At 39.5% G+C, this 18,860-nt stretch overlaps 1 protein-coding gene across 1 annotated transcript in view; it reads left to right on the top strand.

Annotated features, from left to right (window-relative positions):
- Positions 1–18,860, top strand: part of Hibadh (3-hydroxyisobutyrate dehydrogenase) — a 109,071-nt gene that overhangs the window by 77,342 nt on the left and 12,869 nt on the right. Inside the window, exons 5-6 of the mRNA XM_005360821.2 lie at positions 13,318–13,451; positions 14,701–14,777. Of these exons, the coding sequence (XP_005360878.1) occupies positions 13,318–13,451; positions 14,701–14,777 (211 nt within the window). The remainder of the gene's footprint in view (positions 1–13,317; positions 13,452–14,700; positions 14,778–18,860) is intronic.

The following is an 18,860-nucleotide window of genomic DNA, read 5'->3' as shown; positions in this document are numbered from 1 at the left end:
ATTCCCATTTCAGAGATCTGATGTCCTCTTCTGTCTCCAACAGGCACCAAGCATACACATTTATGTAGACATTTATGTAGACCAAGTGCCCATATATATATATATCATTATAATATTAAATTTTAAAATATATTTTTAGATTTTTTTAAAAAAAAATATGTGTTTTATCTGTTTGTATGTATGTGTGTGGACCATATGCATGCCTGGAGCCTGTGGAAATCAGAAGGCGGCATTGGATCTACTGGAACTGGAGTTACAGATGGTTGTGAGTCACCATGTGGGTGTTGGGAAGTGAACCAAGGTCCTCTGCAAGAACAAACTACTCCTAACCACTGAGCCATCTCTCTAGCCCCAATAGTAAAAATTTTCTAAAAATAAGTTAGAAAGCTTCTCTCTCAGCCTTTAGAAAAATTCAAGGTATATATTTGCATAATAATATAAGCTTATGTTATTAAGCCTCTGTTTAACATATGTGTTTGACCATTAGCCCTTTAAGGAACTCTTTGTGGGTGAGGGGTGGGGCTCATGTTAGGAAGTTACTGGGGTAGCTCTCAAGTTGAAAGAAACCAGGGTTCCAGTCCTAGTAATGTTTCTGCTCCTGTTTTCTCTGCTGCAGACCCTGCCTGTGAGCTCTAGCCTTTTGAGCAGAATTCTTTTGGTCTTGTTGCCATTCGGATGGGGTACTCTGCCCATGTTATTTGGAGTTGTTTCCAGAAAGAGGAGGACGGGAAACTATACTGGTCAGAAACAAAATATAACTGTAAATTTCTCTCCGTGTAAATCTCATCAGTGTCCTGAAGTGATCTGAGGGCTGACCTTGGGAAATGTAGCTCTACAGTGTCTAGTGCTTGTAGGCCCTGGTGGTGTCCACTGTGAGTGGACAGGCCTGAAGAAGCACCAGTGTGGGTGTGGCCGAAGGAGAAGATGGAGGGTCAGTGTTAGAACATGCTGAATTGTGCCTGTGAGGGCCAACACGAGACAGACACGTTTTTGTAGCTCTTGGCTGTGTGTGTGTAGTCAAGAGGTATGGTGTATTAAAGGGTGAAGAGCTGAAAGGCCATTTTCCATGGCAGGTTGTTACATATGGCTTCACTTTAAAGAAAGCAAGACAAGGAATAGAGAGCTCTGCTGTAATTCTCACAAAACCAGATGGAGTTCTCCTTGCTCACTGGACAGCAGCCCTCAAGGAAACAGTCGCCTTTGTCTCATGGGTGTTAGTACTTGAAGCTGACTATAAATGCAGTCTTTTTTTCTTTATTACTTCCATAGGAGTGCTTGTTTTATTCAATGAGGAGATTGCCAAGTGCATACAAACTGTAAACAGTGATGTGTCCTTTACCCTCATGCAAAGATGGTGGCTGTCCTTCCTTGAGGTTGTTGTGTGCCACTAGGAGTGATTGTGGAATGAGACACAGTGGCTGTGGAGTTAGCAAAATGGCGGGAAAGCATCTCATAATATAAGAGGTGACTTCTTCAGCTTGACCTTCCACCTTGAAATCCAGAGTTCAGATTCTCCAAGGCTTTGCAAGTGGGACGGGCTCCTGGTTAGCCAGCTCTGTGGCTTGTGATCCCATTACTCCCGTTACCATTAGGTCGCCTCGCCCTTGGCTTGTTTTCCCTCCCCATTCTCTCCCACTGGTCAGCAGTCGTTTCCTTTCCCCTTCCTTTAAAGCCACAACGCATTCTTTATAAAGTAAAAGGAAAGTAATCATCATGTTCTCTTTTATAGCAAGATGGGCTGGGTGGGGTCCAGACAGATGTGGAAAATGGCAGTAACTGGATTACCTCGAATTTGATTATTAGCCTTTTAAATTTTGATTATTAATGCAAGACATGAAATTCATAGAAAAATCGCCAATTCCTATCACAGAAGGATAAATTCCTAAAAAATTTTAAAAGGTAAAATAAAAGTGCATTAAAGTTACAAGCTACTTAATAAAAGATTTGTTTCATTTTTTTTAAATTGTTTTTAAAGTTCAAAGGTATGACAGTTACAAGATGAGTTTTCATTTGTATGGTATTAGAATATGCTCTACCACTCTCTGCCCCCAAGACAGAATTTTAAAACTCCGTGCTTTCCAAAGTCATCGCCCTGATTCTCTGTAGGCTCTGAATATGTAGCTTTCAGATGCCTAGAGTTTCATTGCAGTTCAGCACTGAGCAACCGTCCCGGTCTGGGCAAATGTCAGGAAGCTGTTTTTTAAAGTGATTTCAAAATGAAGGTGAACCATTCTGTGCTTTGACTCCCCACCGGTTAGACCCCACTCTGCATTTGTCTGGTTTTCTATAGCACAGTGGTCCTTCTCAAGCCAAGCTAGCTCCACACAGAACATTCTGTTGCTCTTTCAGCATAAGCAGGGCTATTGTGATATTTATCTGAATTCAAACAAGGCTAATTAAAAGAGCTGCTGACAGTTGTTGTGATCTGACTTTGACTGCAGCTTGATGGTCATTATGGGTAAATAATGAACCAGGTCTGCAAATGTAGCAGCTGCCAACTTGGGCTAGAAGAACGGCTATTGCTTCCAATTTAAGGATCTATCGACCGCTTCTCTTCTCCCTGCAGATCTTCTGCAGGAAACAAATGTGTTCTGCTGCTGTGTATTGTGGTTTCAGCTGTTTCAGATATAGCCTATAATTTCCTTCTTTAATATTTAACTTAGCACATTATTAGCTTTCAGAGTTAACAACTTTTCTGTTTTAAAGAAGTTGGGCTTTGTCCTTGTGAATGCTATAACCAGCTAACCAGCTGTAGCTCTTTGTATGGATTTGTTTAATTTGTACATTATGCAAGAAATAGTCTAGAACAGCAAGGTCCAACTTAGTACAGTGTTTCAAAATCCTTCATCGAGAGCTTTTTTGTTGCTGTTAAGAGACCGGCGCATGCCCATTGCTTTTGTTTTCATAAAGATGGACACCTCTTGCCAGACCTCAAATTTAGGTTTTGTTCACCCCTTCATTGACTGTGAAATATTTGATACATGCTGCATTTATCAATTCGGAATAGCTGCTGTTGCTTTCATTAAAATGCAATAGTGAATATATTGTCGCTCCATCATGAGCGTCTCCTTGTCCTATTAGTAAGTAGGAACAGTAGTAAGGTAGGCACAAGAACAAATTGCATTCATAGATTAATGTACTTCCCTGCAGATTTCCTACACTTACAGAATGCAGCTTCTGGATCTAATAATTGCAATCTAGAATTTAATATAGGCCAGTTCTAAACACACTCCCACTACTCAGTCAATTGCTATGGAAAGCCTATCTGCATTATGTAAAGTCTGAGTCTCCAGCAGTGCTTTGTGCCTAATGTGGCCGAGCTTCGCGGTCTTGCTGGGAGGAAATGATCCCAAACATGCCCCTGAAAGAGAAATCTTACTTTGAAAAATAATGATGAAAAATTGCTTATTTTGCCATGCATTTGTCTGTGTTTATTTCAGGAAAGGCTAACCAAACTTTGTTTATCAGACTCCAGAATAGTGCTGTGAATGTTTTGGCTTTCTTATTTCCAGCTTGGATTATGCCAGAAGTAGTGTTAACAAGGGGTTATGTTATGCTGGCTTATGTTAAACCAGATCACCCCTAACATGTGCAAAGCCATTCATCTGTGTCACCAAAACCCAGGAGAACATCTGACATGGGCTCTGAAACAGAAACAGTGATCACTTACAAATCAAACATGGCACGCTCTAAACTGATTGTGCACGGCAATCTTTTCTAGAAAGGACAACTAATTGAACATGATAAAGTGTAAAGTTAATTAACACCCTTAAATTTGTTGATTACTTTCACGGGATTATATTGTTCGTTGAGTAGCAGCTTTCTGTCCCAGCTGTCGCCCTTTTTCAGCGAATGACGCTGGTAAACAATAGAGACACCATAACAAGTCGTAAATGGTCCCTGTGACAGCAGCCCCTTGTGAGGCTGCATCTGTAGAAAATGATTAGAACAATTGCATTTTAAAGACAGCTCACATTGCAGCCCAAGTCCCATTGGCCCTCTTCTTGATCTCTTTTGATGGCAGACTGGTTAAAACATTTAAGTTCTTTTGAGTAAATTAGGTGATTTACTGCGCTTTTCCTGGGGGTGCTTTGGCAGCTTGGCTTTTGCAGTGTTAAAGGAGGATCTAGCTGGAGCCAGTGTACATTTTAGCTTTCTGTCTCTCAGTCTCTGGGTTTGAAGGCCTCTTTCCGATAGGCGTGGGTGAAATGAGCTCATTTGTGATTCCTAAGAGGTTATTTTAGGTTACCCCCACTTGGTTCAGCTTTATTTAGTAATGCTAATTTCCAGATTTCAGCTCTTTGAGGTTCTTAGGCCAAAGACTTTGACGCGCCTAGGCTGAGTAGATTTACTTACTACATTTAAGTTTCATGGCATTTGTATATTACTATATAAAATACTTTTCCTTTATAGTCTTTGTTGCTTCCATGTAAGTGCAGCACCCTTTAGACAGAAGAAACTGAGATTTAACACAACTGGGATTTGTCCAAATGGTGTGACTTGAGTGGTGATTTCATCTAGGCCTCTTAATTTGAATCACGTGTTTTTCATTTTTAACTCTTCATATAATATCCCTGTACACACACACTTAAGTTTGTTTGTAGGGCAATAAGTGAAAATGCTAGTGCCACATACAGAGAATCACACTGCTCCAAAATTGAGGTTTTTTTTAATTGATAAATAAAAATGATATTTATTATTATAACGTGTTTCGGTAGTGTGTATATGTTGTGGACAGCTAGGTGGAACTTTACTCACTAAGATTCAAAGAGTGCATGCACATAAAGATCTTAACACACATCAGAAGAAAAACATGGGTTTGCGTAGGTAGGAGTACTTTTTACCAGCACCCTTCAGAATCCCACAGGAGGAGCGGCTGAAAGCCAGGGCTGCAAGGGGCTCAGCGTGAGCACCATCTTGGAGATGAGCTGCTCAGACAAGGGGGACGGGAAGGGAATTTCACGTGAGGGAACAGCATGAGTGCACAGAAACCCATAGTTCTCAATGTACACAGCGAGGTAGTTTTTGTTGTGGGGATAGAAATACTAAGCATTCATTGACAAGAAAGATGAAGATAAAAGATTTAAGGTGAGAGAAGAAAAACATCCCTGCTTCCTACAACTCTTAAGACTGAAGGAAGATAAGAGCAAGAGTTCTGTTGTCTGTCCTTTGCTGAGGACAATGTACAAGTTCTTCAGAAAAAGTGGGGGGGGAGGGGAACAAGGCTGGCTTGGTAATAGTGAATGGTGTCTGAGACACCAGCCTGTGCTGCCCCAAGACTGGGAGACAGAGCAGCATAACCATTAGAGCAAGATGGTTTAGGTTGATGTTTACTGTTTTACAGGTAGGAGGCCAAGTTCAGCCAGAAGAAGGGACAAACTGTTACCTTAGTTCACTTGGAGCAAACAATCTTTTAACATAAAAATATGAAGAACGGTATTCCTTATATCGTTTTTTATATATTTTATGTAAAGTACCAAATAAGCATTGAAAAATACGTAAACTTAAAATATATAACTCATTTCAAAGAAAAACTCATTTTTTGAGGTTGCTTTATTCCTCTCCAAATGAAGTTTGCTCTTACTTTGAGGATAACCTTTGTGTGTGTGTGTGGGGGGGGGGTGGTGTGTGTGTGAGTGTGGTGTGTGTGTGTGTGAGTGTGGTGTGTGTGTGTGAGAGTGTGTGAAATTTTAGTGTTTTGCATTGTATTTGTTAATTCTGAGTTTCTCTTCTTTTTTCTCCTTTTGATCTGTGTGTGTGTTCATATGTGAATGTGTATGGACTCCAAAGTATGTGTACAGGCGTGTATGCAGAGCACTGTTATTGGCATCGGGCATCCTCTTACGGCTCTCCACTTTGTTTATTGAGGCGGGATCTCCATTGAATAGACTTGGCTAGCTTAGCCAGCTTGCCCCTGAAAACCCTGCCTCTCCCTCTGGAGTGCTAGGATTACAGGTGCCTGGCCACACCTGCCTGGCTTTTACATGGGTCTTGGGGATCTGAACATTGATGCTGTTGCTTACATAGCAACAGCTTTATCTACTGAGCCATATCCCTAACTTTTTAGTTGACTTTTAAATGACAAAAATGTCTACTACTTGTCATATATGGCGTGCTAGTTTAAGATACATATACTTTGTAGAATGGCTAAGTCAAACTGTCTAAAGTATTATACTGTACATACTTGATTTTAGTCATGAGAACACTTAAAATCTACTCTCAGCAGTCGGCAGAAACACAGTTCATTATTGCTAACAATAGGCATCATATTGTACAATGGGTTCCTGAACATTCCCCTTCTTATTCCTGCCTTTCTGCTTTCTAAACTTATTGTTCCGATAAGCAGATCTGAAGCTCTTGGGGGTCTCTGTGTGGTTGGAGAAGAAGGGGAGTTGGTGAGCACTCAGGAGCATCCCACACTGCTCAGTTCACGATTGCTTTAACTGCTTGAACCAGGTTTGCAAGTGCATTTGGAACACAGGACACTATGTCACCAGATCCCATGTACCTGTCTGGAAATTTCTTGTTCCTTTTTTTGCCTTTTCAACAGTAGAAGTGAAAAAAATTGAAGGAAAGAAGGAACCAGGATTTAGTTGTGATTGCCATCCATTATCTGATTCAGGTATCATATAATGAATGCTATTTTTTAGCACACTACTGGTGCACATCTCTTCTCTGTAGTTATGATTTAGACCTTTAATTTTTTGAGATTATAATATAATTGTATTATTTCTTTTTTCTCTCCAAACCCTCCCAAGTACCCAGCCTTGCTCTCTTTCCAATTCATGGCCTCCTTTTTCATTGATTGTTACATAGATACATACATACATTTCCTTAAATACATAAATACAGCCCGCTCAGTGTGTATAATGTTGTTTGTGTGTATCTTTTCATGGTGGACCATTTGGTATGGGATAACCAGTTGGTGTGCTTTTCCCTGGGAAAGACTATTTCTCGCACTCTCTGTATCTCTCTGCTCCCTGTTGTTCTCCGTGGAGGGCTGAGACCTGCTGAGCTTCCCCTTGTACTTCTAGCATGTCTGTTGGTGTCATCCTGTTCAGCTCATGTTTAGGCAGCCATGTTGGTGAGTCTATGGTTATAGCTTCAGATACGCCTAGGATACACAATCTCAGAGCAAACTCCCTGTTCCTCTGGCTCCAGGAATCCTTCTACCCCTCTTCTTCTGTGGTCCCTGAACCTTAAGTGAGTAAGTTGTATGTATGTTATCCTTGGGTACTGGAGGGTAAAGACAGAGTTCCGTGTCTCCCATGAACCTCACATTTTGGATTTTCTGGAATATTCATGTTTTACGTGTTCTCCTAATATGCCAGAAAACAGGCCTTGATTTTTGCTTCGGGAAACCTATTTACCATTGAATCTTTGTACTGAAGAGGTAACTTGCTGGTGGAATTTGTGAACATCTGTATTTATACTCTCCAACTTGTATCTGTTTTTTGTTTCTTGTATGGATTTTCTTGTCCCCCCTCCCCCCCACAATAGATCTCATACTCCTTGATCCGTAGGAGCTGTTTCTTATTGCCAGGTTGAAGACCACTGAATGACTGGTCTCCAATTGTCAGTTCTTTGTGTCAACTCTAAGTCTCAATTTTTAAAACAGGGAAGAGTTGATAACTTAGACTTTGATTAGGGATCTGGGGGAGTTTAAGACCATTGGCTGTTCTTCCAGGGGACCTGGGTTCAATTCCTCGCACCCACATGTTAGCTCACAGCTGTCTGTAACCCCAGTTCCAGGGGACTTGACAATCCTCACACATACGTGCATGCAGAAAAACACCATTGCACATAAAGTAAAAATAATTTAAAAAGAATGTGTCTCTCCATACTGCCAAGACATATGATAGATGTCTGTGACCTTTAAGAACAGAGTATTTGTGTCTATTTTGGATGATGTGGGCATCTGCATTTTCATTTGCTTGTACAAATGAATTCGTTGTTTTTATTCTAGGGTTATGGAAGAGAATCTTTAAAGACATTATCACACAAAAGGGCTAGATGAGCTCTAAAGGGAGCCACAGGATTTGGGCTTATTAGCTTTAGTTAGCATAGTTATATAAGAAAAAATAATTACTTTTTCTGTACTTGTTTTTAGCCAAAGGACAAGAAGCAATAAAGGAGACTGAAGGGTGTGTCTGAACTTAATGAGCTAGGAGACATTTATTTTATTTTTATTTATTTATTCACTTTTGAGGCAGGATTTCTCTGTGTAACCCTAGCTGTCCTGGAACTCACTATGAAGACCAGGCTGGCTTTGAACTCAAGAGATCCTCCTGCTTCTGCCTCCCAAGTGCTAGGATTAGAGATGTGCACAGTAAAATGCTCATCAGTTTGACTTAGCCGTTCTACAAAGTGTATACATCTTCAAGTATTACATCATACAGGATAAGTAGTATACTATTTTTGTCATTTGTATTTTGTCAAGATCTGCCTTTCTTCTAATATGGAACTATTGTGCAGAGTCAGGTGTACCTCCATTTTGAGTATTAATGTTATACCTGTTTGAATGTGGATGCCTGTGAATTGGAAAACCCCAGATGATCATAGAATTTCAAAACTTTGTAGTATCTTTGTGGTTATTTGACTGAAGGTTGTTTGACTGCCTTCATAGATTGGAAGTAGATAAAACAGGCAGCATTTAATGGCATACTAGAATGATGAAAAAGGTGGGTAACCTTCACCATCATTGAGTATTTCCATGACAACAGGTCTCACCCATTACTGCATCTCAGTGTTTCTAACCTGTTGTCTCCTGTCTTAGTCCCCTTTGTGATACTGTAACTGTACTTGAGAGACTGGAAGCTGGGGATGTAGTTCAGTTGGTAGAGTACTTGAGTAGTCTGCTCAAGTTTCTGGTCTCCCTAGCAACTACAACCACCACCACCCGAAGAGAAAGAGAGAGACTTGCTAATTTGTAAGGAATAACTTCTTATGATTCTGAATGTTGGGAGTTCAAAATAAAGGGCTGCCATCTGGCAGTATCCTTCATGACTTAGAGCAACAGGTTAAGGGGTGAGTATGAGAGGGGCCACCCTTGCCTTTTTGTAAGAAACCCATGTCCTTGAATTTGCATTAATACATACTTGATGAAGACTTACCTCTCATTGGGTCTCACTATTTAGCACTGTTGTCTTGGGATGATTTGCTTTGTAGAGGACAGATTGAAGCCATGGCGTCTCTTTCTGAATTTCTCTAGGTAAACTCAACATCTCTTTTGTACCAGGTTCTGTGGGTATGTGCCTCATAAGTCAGGAGATTAGAAATAATGTTCCTGTGGGGAATCCAGATCAAAAATAAACGTTGAAACAAATCGGGGCAGGAAGTGATATAAAGTTAAGGCAGGAAAGTTAACAAGTGATAAAGAAGTGTGGTCTGACTTCTCTGAAGAGGCACATTTTGAGCAGAGTTCTCAATTACTGGAAAAATAGTTGTGAATAGTTTGTAGAAGAGTCTATCAAACTGAAAAGAGTAAGACATTCAAGGCTTTGGGATGAGAGGAGAGCATGCTTGATATGTTTCAGGGTTAGCCAGAGGCCAAAGTGACTAGGAAGAATGAGTGACAGGAGAGGAAGCCATGGTTTATTAGAGGGCCCTTTAGGGCTTTGTAGGACTTTGGATTTTATACTAGGCATGGTGGGAATCTTTGGGATGATTGAGAGTAAAGAAAAACTGAACTGGATTTATGTTTTAGGAGGGTTCCTCAGGCTGCTATGTGGAAAATCGATTTTAGAGACCAGGGCAGAAGGGAGATGGAGTGGGAGGGAAGTGCTGTTGCCGTAGTCCACACTCAGACCAGGGTTATAGAAAAAGAGTGGCCGGCCACAGGTGCATAACTTAGTAGAAGCAAGGGTGTATGTAATTTAGCTTTTACCCTTCAGCTAACCACAGGCGCTGATACTTACTGGGTCCTGGCAGATTGTGTTGAATGGACAAACAAATGCAGATTTTTCAACTCTATCTAAAAGATAAACTAAGCTGTCGTTGATTTTTTTCCCCCCAGGAGTTCTTGACAGTGATTTTTCTCCTTTCTCCTCTCTTTTTCTTTTTTGAGACAGGGTCTTATTATGCTGCTTAAATTGGTCAGAATTCATGGTCTTGCTGCCTTAACCTCCCAAGTTCTGGGATGGCAAGCATGTGGCACCATAGCCAGCTCACAGTGATGTAATTTAGCATCAACCAGACATGGACCGCTCTAGAACTGCCTGGGCCAGCCTGCTTCTCTTGTTTATGGGGTCAGCCCTCAGCAACTAATATTTAGCAAGCGAGACTAAAACTACCCTAGAAGAGACAGTGACTTAGAGAACCAGATTATGAAATGCCCACTTCACAAACTCGGATTATAAGCCTTCTATTTAGATGGTGTGCACAGCTACTTTCTCATTTTATTCACTGGCTCAGAGTTATTTCTTTATAATCACACAGCCAGCAAGTATCTCTCTCAAAACCAGTTATACATCTCTAGAGCTTTTATTCTTTCATCCATGCTTATTGATTCATTTTTCAAACAATTGTCTATTGAATGCCATGTAGGGTGTTACATAATAGGAATACTGACATAAGCAAGACCCCATGCTGACCTTGTAGGAAAAATCAGATAAAGAAAATCAAAAATTTTAATAAAGTATGATAAATTTTATAATAGAACTAAAATTGTGTTTGGTTTTATGTAAACTATTATTAAAATATAAACTAAAATACAGGTTTAATATTTGAAGTGGTAGAGGCCAGTGTTTGAGATTTAGGACTTTTGTATGTTGGAATATTTGAGTGTACATAAGGAAATATCTTGGGGTTGAAACCAAAATCTAAACACAGGATTTGTTTCTGTTTTATGTGTACCTTATACTCATAGCTGAAGGTAATTTTACATAGAATTTTTAGTGTATCTGCATTTTTACTGTATCCTATCACCTAAAAATAGATGCTCAAATTTTCTGCTGTGGCTTCATGTTGGTGCTCAAAAAAGGTTGGATTTTAAAAGGATGATAACAGATTTTAGATTGTTCAATTAAGAATGCTCAGCTGCCGAGCAGTGGTGGTACACAGCTTTAATTCCAGCACTGGGGGATGGAGGAGGCCAGAGGTAGTTAGATGTCTGAGTTCAAGGCCATCCTGGCCTACAGAGTTCCAGGATAGCCAAGTCTACACAGAGAAACCCTGTCTAGAAAAACAAAACAAAAACAATGGTCAATTTGTAACTATTTCTCCCAGTGTTAGCTACCTGAGCATGCTTAGTTCTTTGTTATCCTATTTTAGAAAAGAGATGAATTAAAATAGCATGGCAAGGCAGTACATTTATTACTTACTATCGATAGACTTAAAACCCCACGGGGTGTCTTCTGAAGTCTGTAAGAGGTCTTGGGAAGCTTTTGAGTTCCAGCTTTTCAGATGTCCTTCTCATCTGTCCACATTGGTCACATTTCTTTTAGGATAGCTTAGGCATCACTTCTGCCCCTGCATTTGGGAGTGTGTGTGGGAGGAAAGGATTTGGTCCCAAGAATTGCTCAGTGGAATCAGACCTACGTTGGGATGTAGGCTGCTATAAGGTTAGAAATGAACACACTGTCACATTGAGAGAAGAGGGGAAGACTGCCATGGACTTCTGAATCAAGGGTAAACAATTCTTTTCTTGTGAGTTTTTCCTGCTTAAGTAACTTATTTCTTCTTTTTGAAATATGTGTTTGAGTGAGTGAGAAAGTGCACCTGTCAAAAGATTAACCAGCTGAGAACCATTGTCAGCATTAATTTTTTCTTCAATAAATGACTCTCTGAAGCTATTTAACAGTCTGTAATCTAGGTACAGAGCTGCTGACCTATGATGGATAATGCTGGATTTGTTTGTAAGCTTTGACTCAAATTGTCTACTTAATTTCTCCAGGTTAGAGCTACAGGATAAGGAGACAGGGTGGTTATGTGTTTTGAATAAGAATGAATAAGGAAATTGAGCAAAATAATTGTAAAGTATTAACACTTTACCATCTTGGTAGAGTAAATTAGAAGCTAGCAAAATGGTAGTCACTCACATGTCATTATCAAATGTTAAGATAATTAGGTGTTTGTACATAATTCTTTCCAAAGTGTGTCTAATGCTATTATGGAATGATGTAACTTAACTTCCTTTGAGCATTGTAAGCTTCCATGCACAGGGAATGCACTCCCAAGATCATTTGACTTATATCACACTGACTTTTGCTTTTAGTAAATGGTTAAAAATAATATAATCCAGGAAGGAGAAAGCTACTTGATTTGACAATAGCAAAATATTGACAATTTAAGCTAGGTAATTGTGGTTCATTCCTTTAATCCCAAACTTGGGAGGCAGAGGCACTCAGATCTCTGTTCAAGGACAGCCTGAACAGAGTGAGTTCTAGGACAGTCAGGGCAACACAGAGAAACCTTGTCTTGAGTAAGTTAAATTGAAAAGCAGGCATCACTTGTAGCTGTCTGTTCTAATGGCCAGGTCTAATCGTGGTACAGCTATGGTTTCCTATTTCTAGGTTGCAAATGAGCTATAAAGTAGTTACAAAACAGAAGTTACGCTTATATGGTTTATGCACATATTTACTGTTTTTAACAGTAACTTGAAAATTATGAACAAAGACTTGTCAATGTTAAAAGCATAGTTTTTAAGTTTTATTTCATAGTTAATAAGAAAGTTGTCGTAAAGCGGCCCTTTTCTCTCTATGAAGACAAGCCTAAATTAGAAGTCATTTCACAGATCCTTTTAACCTGAGACTGGCAACTCATCAAGTCGGTTCAAAGCTAAGAAGTAGTCAGAGTATGCTGAAGTTTATTTCTTGTTCATGCTCGTGTCACCAGAAAAGAGTTGCTCAGAGATGTGGCAGGAGGAGAGAAAGATGAGAACACTCTGCTGATGCTGGAAAATTCACGTGAGAGTGATCTAGATGAGCAGCCACCTCTCCTTCAGGAAGAGCCTGGCCACCCGAATGCCTGCGTGCTGGAGGCCCAGGACCCAGGTCTCCAGATCTCATCAGTAGGTGGGATTTGGAGAAGGAGCTTGTGAACTTGCCTTTAGAGCAGGTTCCTTTTGTATGCTGTGGTGCCATCGGGGCTCCAGTAAACTTTAAGTGCATATGACTGCGTATGTCTTTGGGGTTTATGATGAAGCTACATGATGCTTGGTTACTGGAACACTGCAGATTTGAGAATCTTCCCATGCCTGGCAGAAATAAATTTTTGAGGCAAAGGTTAAATAAATCCCTTTGGTTTTTAGGTTTTTCTCTCATTTTGGTATTTTACCTGAGCAGTTTTGCTTCAATCTCTTTTTCCTAAATAACTCAGGTGTAGGAGCTGCTCGGTCTGGAAACCTTACATTTATGGTGGGAGGAGTTGAAGATGAATTTGCTGCTGCCCAAGAGTTGTTGGCGTGCATGGGCTCCAATGTGATGTACTGTGGTGCTGTTGGGACTGGGCAGGTAATGTTGTCACATGATTGACATGACTCAATGTAAAATGTTCTTCTGACCACATTCTTACACCTTTTCCCCCTTGGCTCATGCTGTGGATTCTCTGCTTAGATTTAAGTTCAATTGGGATGAGCTGGTTTTTCATCATTGTTGGTAGGCTTGGGCAGATGTCAGTTTGATGAGGAAGAAGTAACCTGTGCACCTTAATCTTCTTGAAAAGCAAGCATTTCCTTTAGAAATAGATGACTGATAGCACTGAACTCTGAACTGAACTGGCTGTTCCTGTCCTGCTCCTAACTCATGCTCATATTCCATTCTTCCTTGTAATGCTTTGCCCAGTCACTAAAGCTCAAAGCTTTCACGTTAGGACTCCTTGTTGAGTTTAAACTTAGCATTCTGTAATCTGTATTGAGTTTTACCTTTGTTGATCATCTTGCTCATTCCACACATTACTGGGTGTAGCCTTCCATTATCTTGAACCAAGTTTGCTGCTCAGAGGGCCAGTAGATCCCTACTTCTACCATGTCAGAGTTTAACTTTCTGCCCCACTTGACAGTCTTAACTATCAAATATCTCCATGTTCCCTAAGTCATATATATGAGTAATGTTCTTGTAACTCCAGGCTTATCCCATGCTTCTGTGTACCTAGTCCTTTTATATACTTAGCATTTACCCTGATACCCTTCTTTTTCTTGCCTATTTACATCCTGTCCTGACCTTCAGAGAGATGATTTCTGGTTCCATGTCCTCCATGACCCTGTTTTCAGTGGTGAGATAACTAGTACTGACTCAGAGACTGAATTGTCCCTGCCCTCCTCCTAACACACACACACACGTTCACTTCATTCCTCCTGAACCCTGCTGTCTCCTCCATGGACTTCACTGTTTAGTGTTCTTGTGTGCTCATCTGTCCCCGTACATATAGCATATCGTTCCCATTTCCCAATTAAAATGTAAATCGATCCCTTTGAGAGCAATGGTGTCATGTGGATCAGTCGTCCTTAGTGTTGAGGCCATAGTAGGAGTGTCATTTTTTTAACCGAGTGGAAGAGACACCCAGGTTCTGTTGAGGCCAGTGGGTTAGGCTCAGAGGGAGATACACTGAATCACATTTCCTTACCCATTTAGAGAGAATCCACCACTGAATGTTTATTTGTTTGTTTGTTTCAAGAGAGAACCTTATGGAATCAGGTAAAGAAAAGTCTTTTAGAAATTATAACTTGAAAATAAAGATACTTAATATGCACTCTATTTTCAGGTTGCAAAGATCTGCAACAATATGCTATTGGCTATAAGTATGATCGGAACCGCTGAAGCTATGAATCTTGGAATCAGGTTTGTGGAAGAGAACATTTTCATATACTAACAGTTTTCATTGTCTTCCCTATTTGATTTTGGATGTTAAAAGATGATGTTCATGAGAGATAAATGAGTTAGTTCAGGAGCACATTGAAAGTGCTTCATTATTGAATTTTAATAGACTTTGCTTATTGGACAAGCAATAGGACCCTAGGGAATGTCAACACTCTTTGCCACAGCCATAAAATATATTACGCTCTACACTGAAGTTATATTATGCTTTTTATATGGAAGCCTCATATTTTCTATTATACTGAAATGCAAAAACTATAAAATTCAAACATTTTGGAAATGTTAGAACAAATTTGAATGAAACATGTTTTTAATGTGTAGTAAATTCAAGTGTTTTGTCATGTTACTAGTTTTATATACTTGTTTTAAATGTATTTCTCAGAATCTGCACTAGCAGGTTTCTTAGTGGTCTGTTGTCAGAATAATCAGGCTTCCGTACCTAAAGGTACGATTCACATACAAAGCTTTCTTTTTAACTTGCTTGGTTACTCTACTTTAGGATGAATCTTTAAAATACAATGTTCACTAATTATTTATTTAAATTGAGTCAGAAATTCTCTTTTTTCTTTTCAGTGATAATTCTCTAGAATGCTTAAGGTTAATGTCTTAATTTTAGCCTTTAATCTTTTGGATTGGGAATGCTTTATATGATTAATCGACTAATTAATATTTTTAATGTTCTGTATTTCATGAATATAATAAATACACATTTTTTTTATTTTAGAGAATGTCTTTAATGTGTGCAGGACACTTTTTCCATAGCTTTTCTTTATATCCCCGGGCTGCTTATCAGATAGATACAGCACAAAGTAGAGGAGTGACTTGGACCACAGCTCTTGATAAAAGCAATAAAAAGAGCCAAAGTGCTTGAGATATTTTTTAAAACATGGTAATGGATTCACATTTCCTCTTAATTACCATATCAAGATGCTGTTGTTTTATTGAATTGCCCGTCTCAGATGTTAAACTATCTTGACCTATTAAGTTGTCATGTTGTAATTGAGATAAAAGAGGAATTTGCTTTGCATCAGCGCTAATTGGTTTATCAATATCCCATACCATTTACATTTTAGAACCATGTCTATAAGATAGTAAGGCATGTCTGTACAAAGCCTTAATAAAACCGTTGTGCGTGGGAGCCCTTTAGAGCATCATATCTGTGCTATGGCCAGTTTCAGGCTATGGAAAAACTTGTTACTGGCATATTTATTTTCATATCTGTTCTCTAGACCAGTTTCATAGAAGAGGAAAACAAAACTTTCTGGATTTTGAATTGCTTATAAAGTTAATTGTTGCTAACAACATAATTAATATCCATCAATTTATATGTATGATTTTATTCTTATTTTTCTGGAAATAAGGGACTAAAGTATAAAAAGTAAAAGTCTGGGTAAACCTAGGTTCTCCTAGATTCCTGACATGCCCCTTTCTCACAAGTTTGCTTCTACTCCTCACTGAGCATCCCTGGCTCAGGATGCTCCTGGGCATTGTGTCTTCTGGCATTTCTTGAATACTTTTCTGTCAAAACTGTGATTATTTCTCTTCTGAAGCAAACCCTTGGGTTGGATGTGGTGGCACGTGCCTTTATTTAATCCCAAACCTTGGAAGGCAGAGGTGGACAGATCTCTCTTGTGTCTTTGAGACCAGCTTGCTCTATATAGTGAGTTCCAGGCCAGCCAGAGTTACATGGTGAGACCCTGTCTCCAAATAAGTAAACAAACAAACAAATGAATAAAATAAATAAAATATGAAGCTTTGAGGACAGAAAGATGGCTTAACAGGTAAAATGAGAGCCCCCTCTGCCAGGCCTGACACTCTGAGCTTGATCCCCAGGATCCACATGGTGGGAGGTGAGCAGGTTGTCCTCTGAGCACATGCATGTCATGACAAGTGAGTGCACACACATGCGCACGCGTGCGCGCGCGCGCGCGCACACACACACACACACGCACACACACGCACGCGCACACACACACACGTAACTTAAAAAAATCAAAGTGAAACTTACATCTAGGTTAAGTCCTTGTGGAAATTCTCCAGATGTCAGCTAATAAAGAACAGCAGGAATATTCACTGACCAAAATGTATGATGAAGGGAAAGCCCTTGGCTACTGCAATGGGTTGGTTCTCAAGAAAAACATTGAAAGTGGCATAAATCCACATAGGAACATGAATAACAGAAAAATGGTTTATCTTATTTTGGCCATGAACCAGTGTGGTAAAATGATGTTTGAGAATAGGAAGCATTTCTATGGTTCCATGGTATAATAGAACCTAGCACTCCTGACTCTGAAACATGTGAAACTTTTAAATGTTTAGTTTTATCAAAACTCTAACTATATACAGGTGTGTGTGTGTGTGTGTATTGTATGAGAGGAGAGAGACCTATACATATAAACAAAATGTGCAGAAGAAGTCAAAAAACAAAGCAGCAACTTGATTGTTTTATTTAACTATTAAAATAATATATAATTTTCTAATGTTTTAGATTGTACTAAGTTATTTCCCACATTGCCTAACAAGAGTCTGTCTTTAGTGTTCTGACAGCCTGGGATGAGAGCTTCTGCTGTTGTCTGTCTTTGTGGTTTACAGACACGGTTTAAAGTGACAGGATTGTTCTCTAATAGAGTATAGAGAGCAGCCACGATTTATTGCGCTTTGCAAGGTGAAAGGGAAAATTGGCATCAGCAAGTATAAATTCCCAAGTAGTAAATTCCCACGGAGTAGTACAGCATCAGAGTGGTGCAGCTGCATTTATATTCTGATCACTCACAAGTAGAATTTTCTAGAGTATTAATGTCAACATTTACAGATTGAGTCGCCTGTTCCAGTGACATGATCATTTCTGATTAATTTCATTCTCATAAGTCAGTGTTTTCGTTTTTTTCTGTAATATGGTTTCTCTTTAATAGAAGAATAAAACCATACAGTTTAAAATTGACCCTTTGCTCTTTTACAGTGAGCCTCTATAGATGTTAGTGAAATTTTAAAATATTGTTAAAAAAATAAAGTGCAAAAATATTGGTGCATAATAGACTTTGAGAGTCCTTTTTATTAGATCTTTTTCTTTTCTAGCTAGATTCCTAGTTAAGACTTCAAAGTCATTCTGTAGCATGAGAGAGGTTTGTGATCACACACAAACAACATTGCTAATGTACATTTTGTTGTTTCATTTTTAATTGTGCTCCACTGAGAACTGATTCTTAAGAAACACTGGTGATGTAACAAGTGATTTGCTGGTCAGTCAAGCCCACTCCCCTCCGGCAGCCACCATGTTGTTTTGCATCATAAACACTGCCGCTTCTGGTGCAGTTGAAAGCTCTTCACAAAGGGAGCTTTTCCCACAGGTACACTTTCAGTTTCCTGATTATTGCACCTCAGTTTTGCCTTTTCTTTTATGTGAGGATTAAAGCTTTTATTTTTTACTTGTATTTACTATTTTGATTTTCAAGAGAGGGTTTCTCTGCATAGCCCTGTGTAGTCTGGAATGAACGCTGCAGACCAAGCTGGCCTCAAACTCAGAGATCCACCTGCCTCAGCCTCCTGAATGCTGAGATTAAAGGCATGTGCGACCACTGCCTGGCAAAACTCTTATTTTTATATCCTAATCAATAGAACAATTGCAGGAGGTTAATAATCAAAGTGTTGATAGGGTTTCTTAACTGATAAAGTGCCACACATTGATTGACTGGCACATGTCACCACTTGACACAGCGAATTTCAGGCTGATTAGAGTCTGTCTAACTTGCATCCAGCTATATACAGATGTCTGCCTTTCTCATTCTAAAGTGATAATGCTGCCAACCCCCAGTGGGTTATTGAGATGGCTGATAAATTTTTTAACATTTTGGGGGGGGGGATTTATTTATTTATTTTTTTGAGACAGTTGCTTTGGAACTAGCTCTTATAGACCAGCATGGCCTTGAACTCACAGAGACCCGCCTGCCTCTGCCTCTTGAGTGCTGGGATTAAAGGCGTGCGCCACCACTGCCCAACTTCTGTTAGCTTTTTAAAAGAAGTTCCTGGCACATAGTACTTAATGATATC

This window comes from Microtus ochrogaster, linkage group LG3, assembly GCF_000317375.1.
Source record: "Microtus ochrogaster isolate Prairie Vole_2 linkage group LG3, MicOch1.0, whole genome shotgun sequence".
Taxonomy (NCBI): Eukaryota; Metazoa; Chordata; class Mammalia; order Rodentia; family Cricetidae; genus Microtus; species Microtus ochrogaster.
This window is presented reverse-complemented; position numbering and strand designations above follow the sequence as displayed.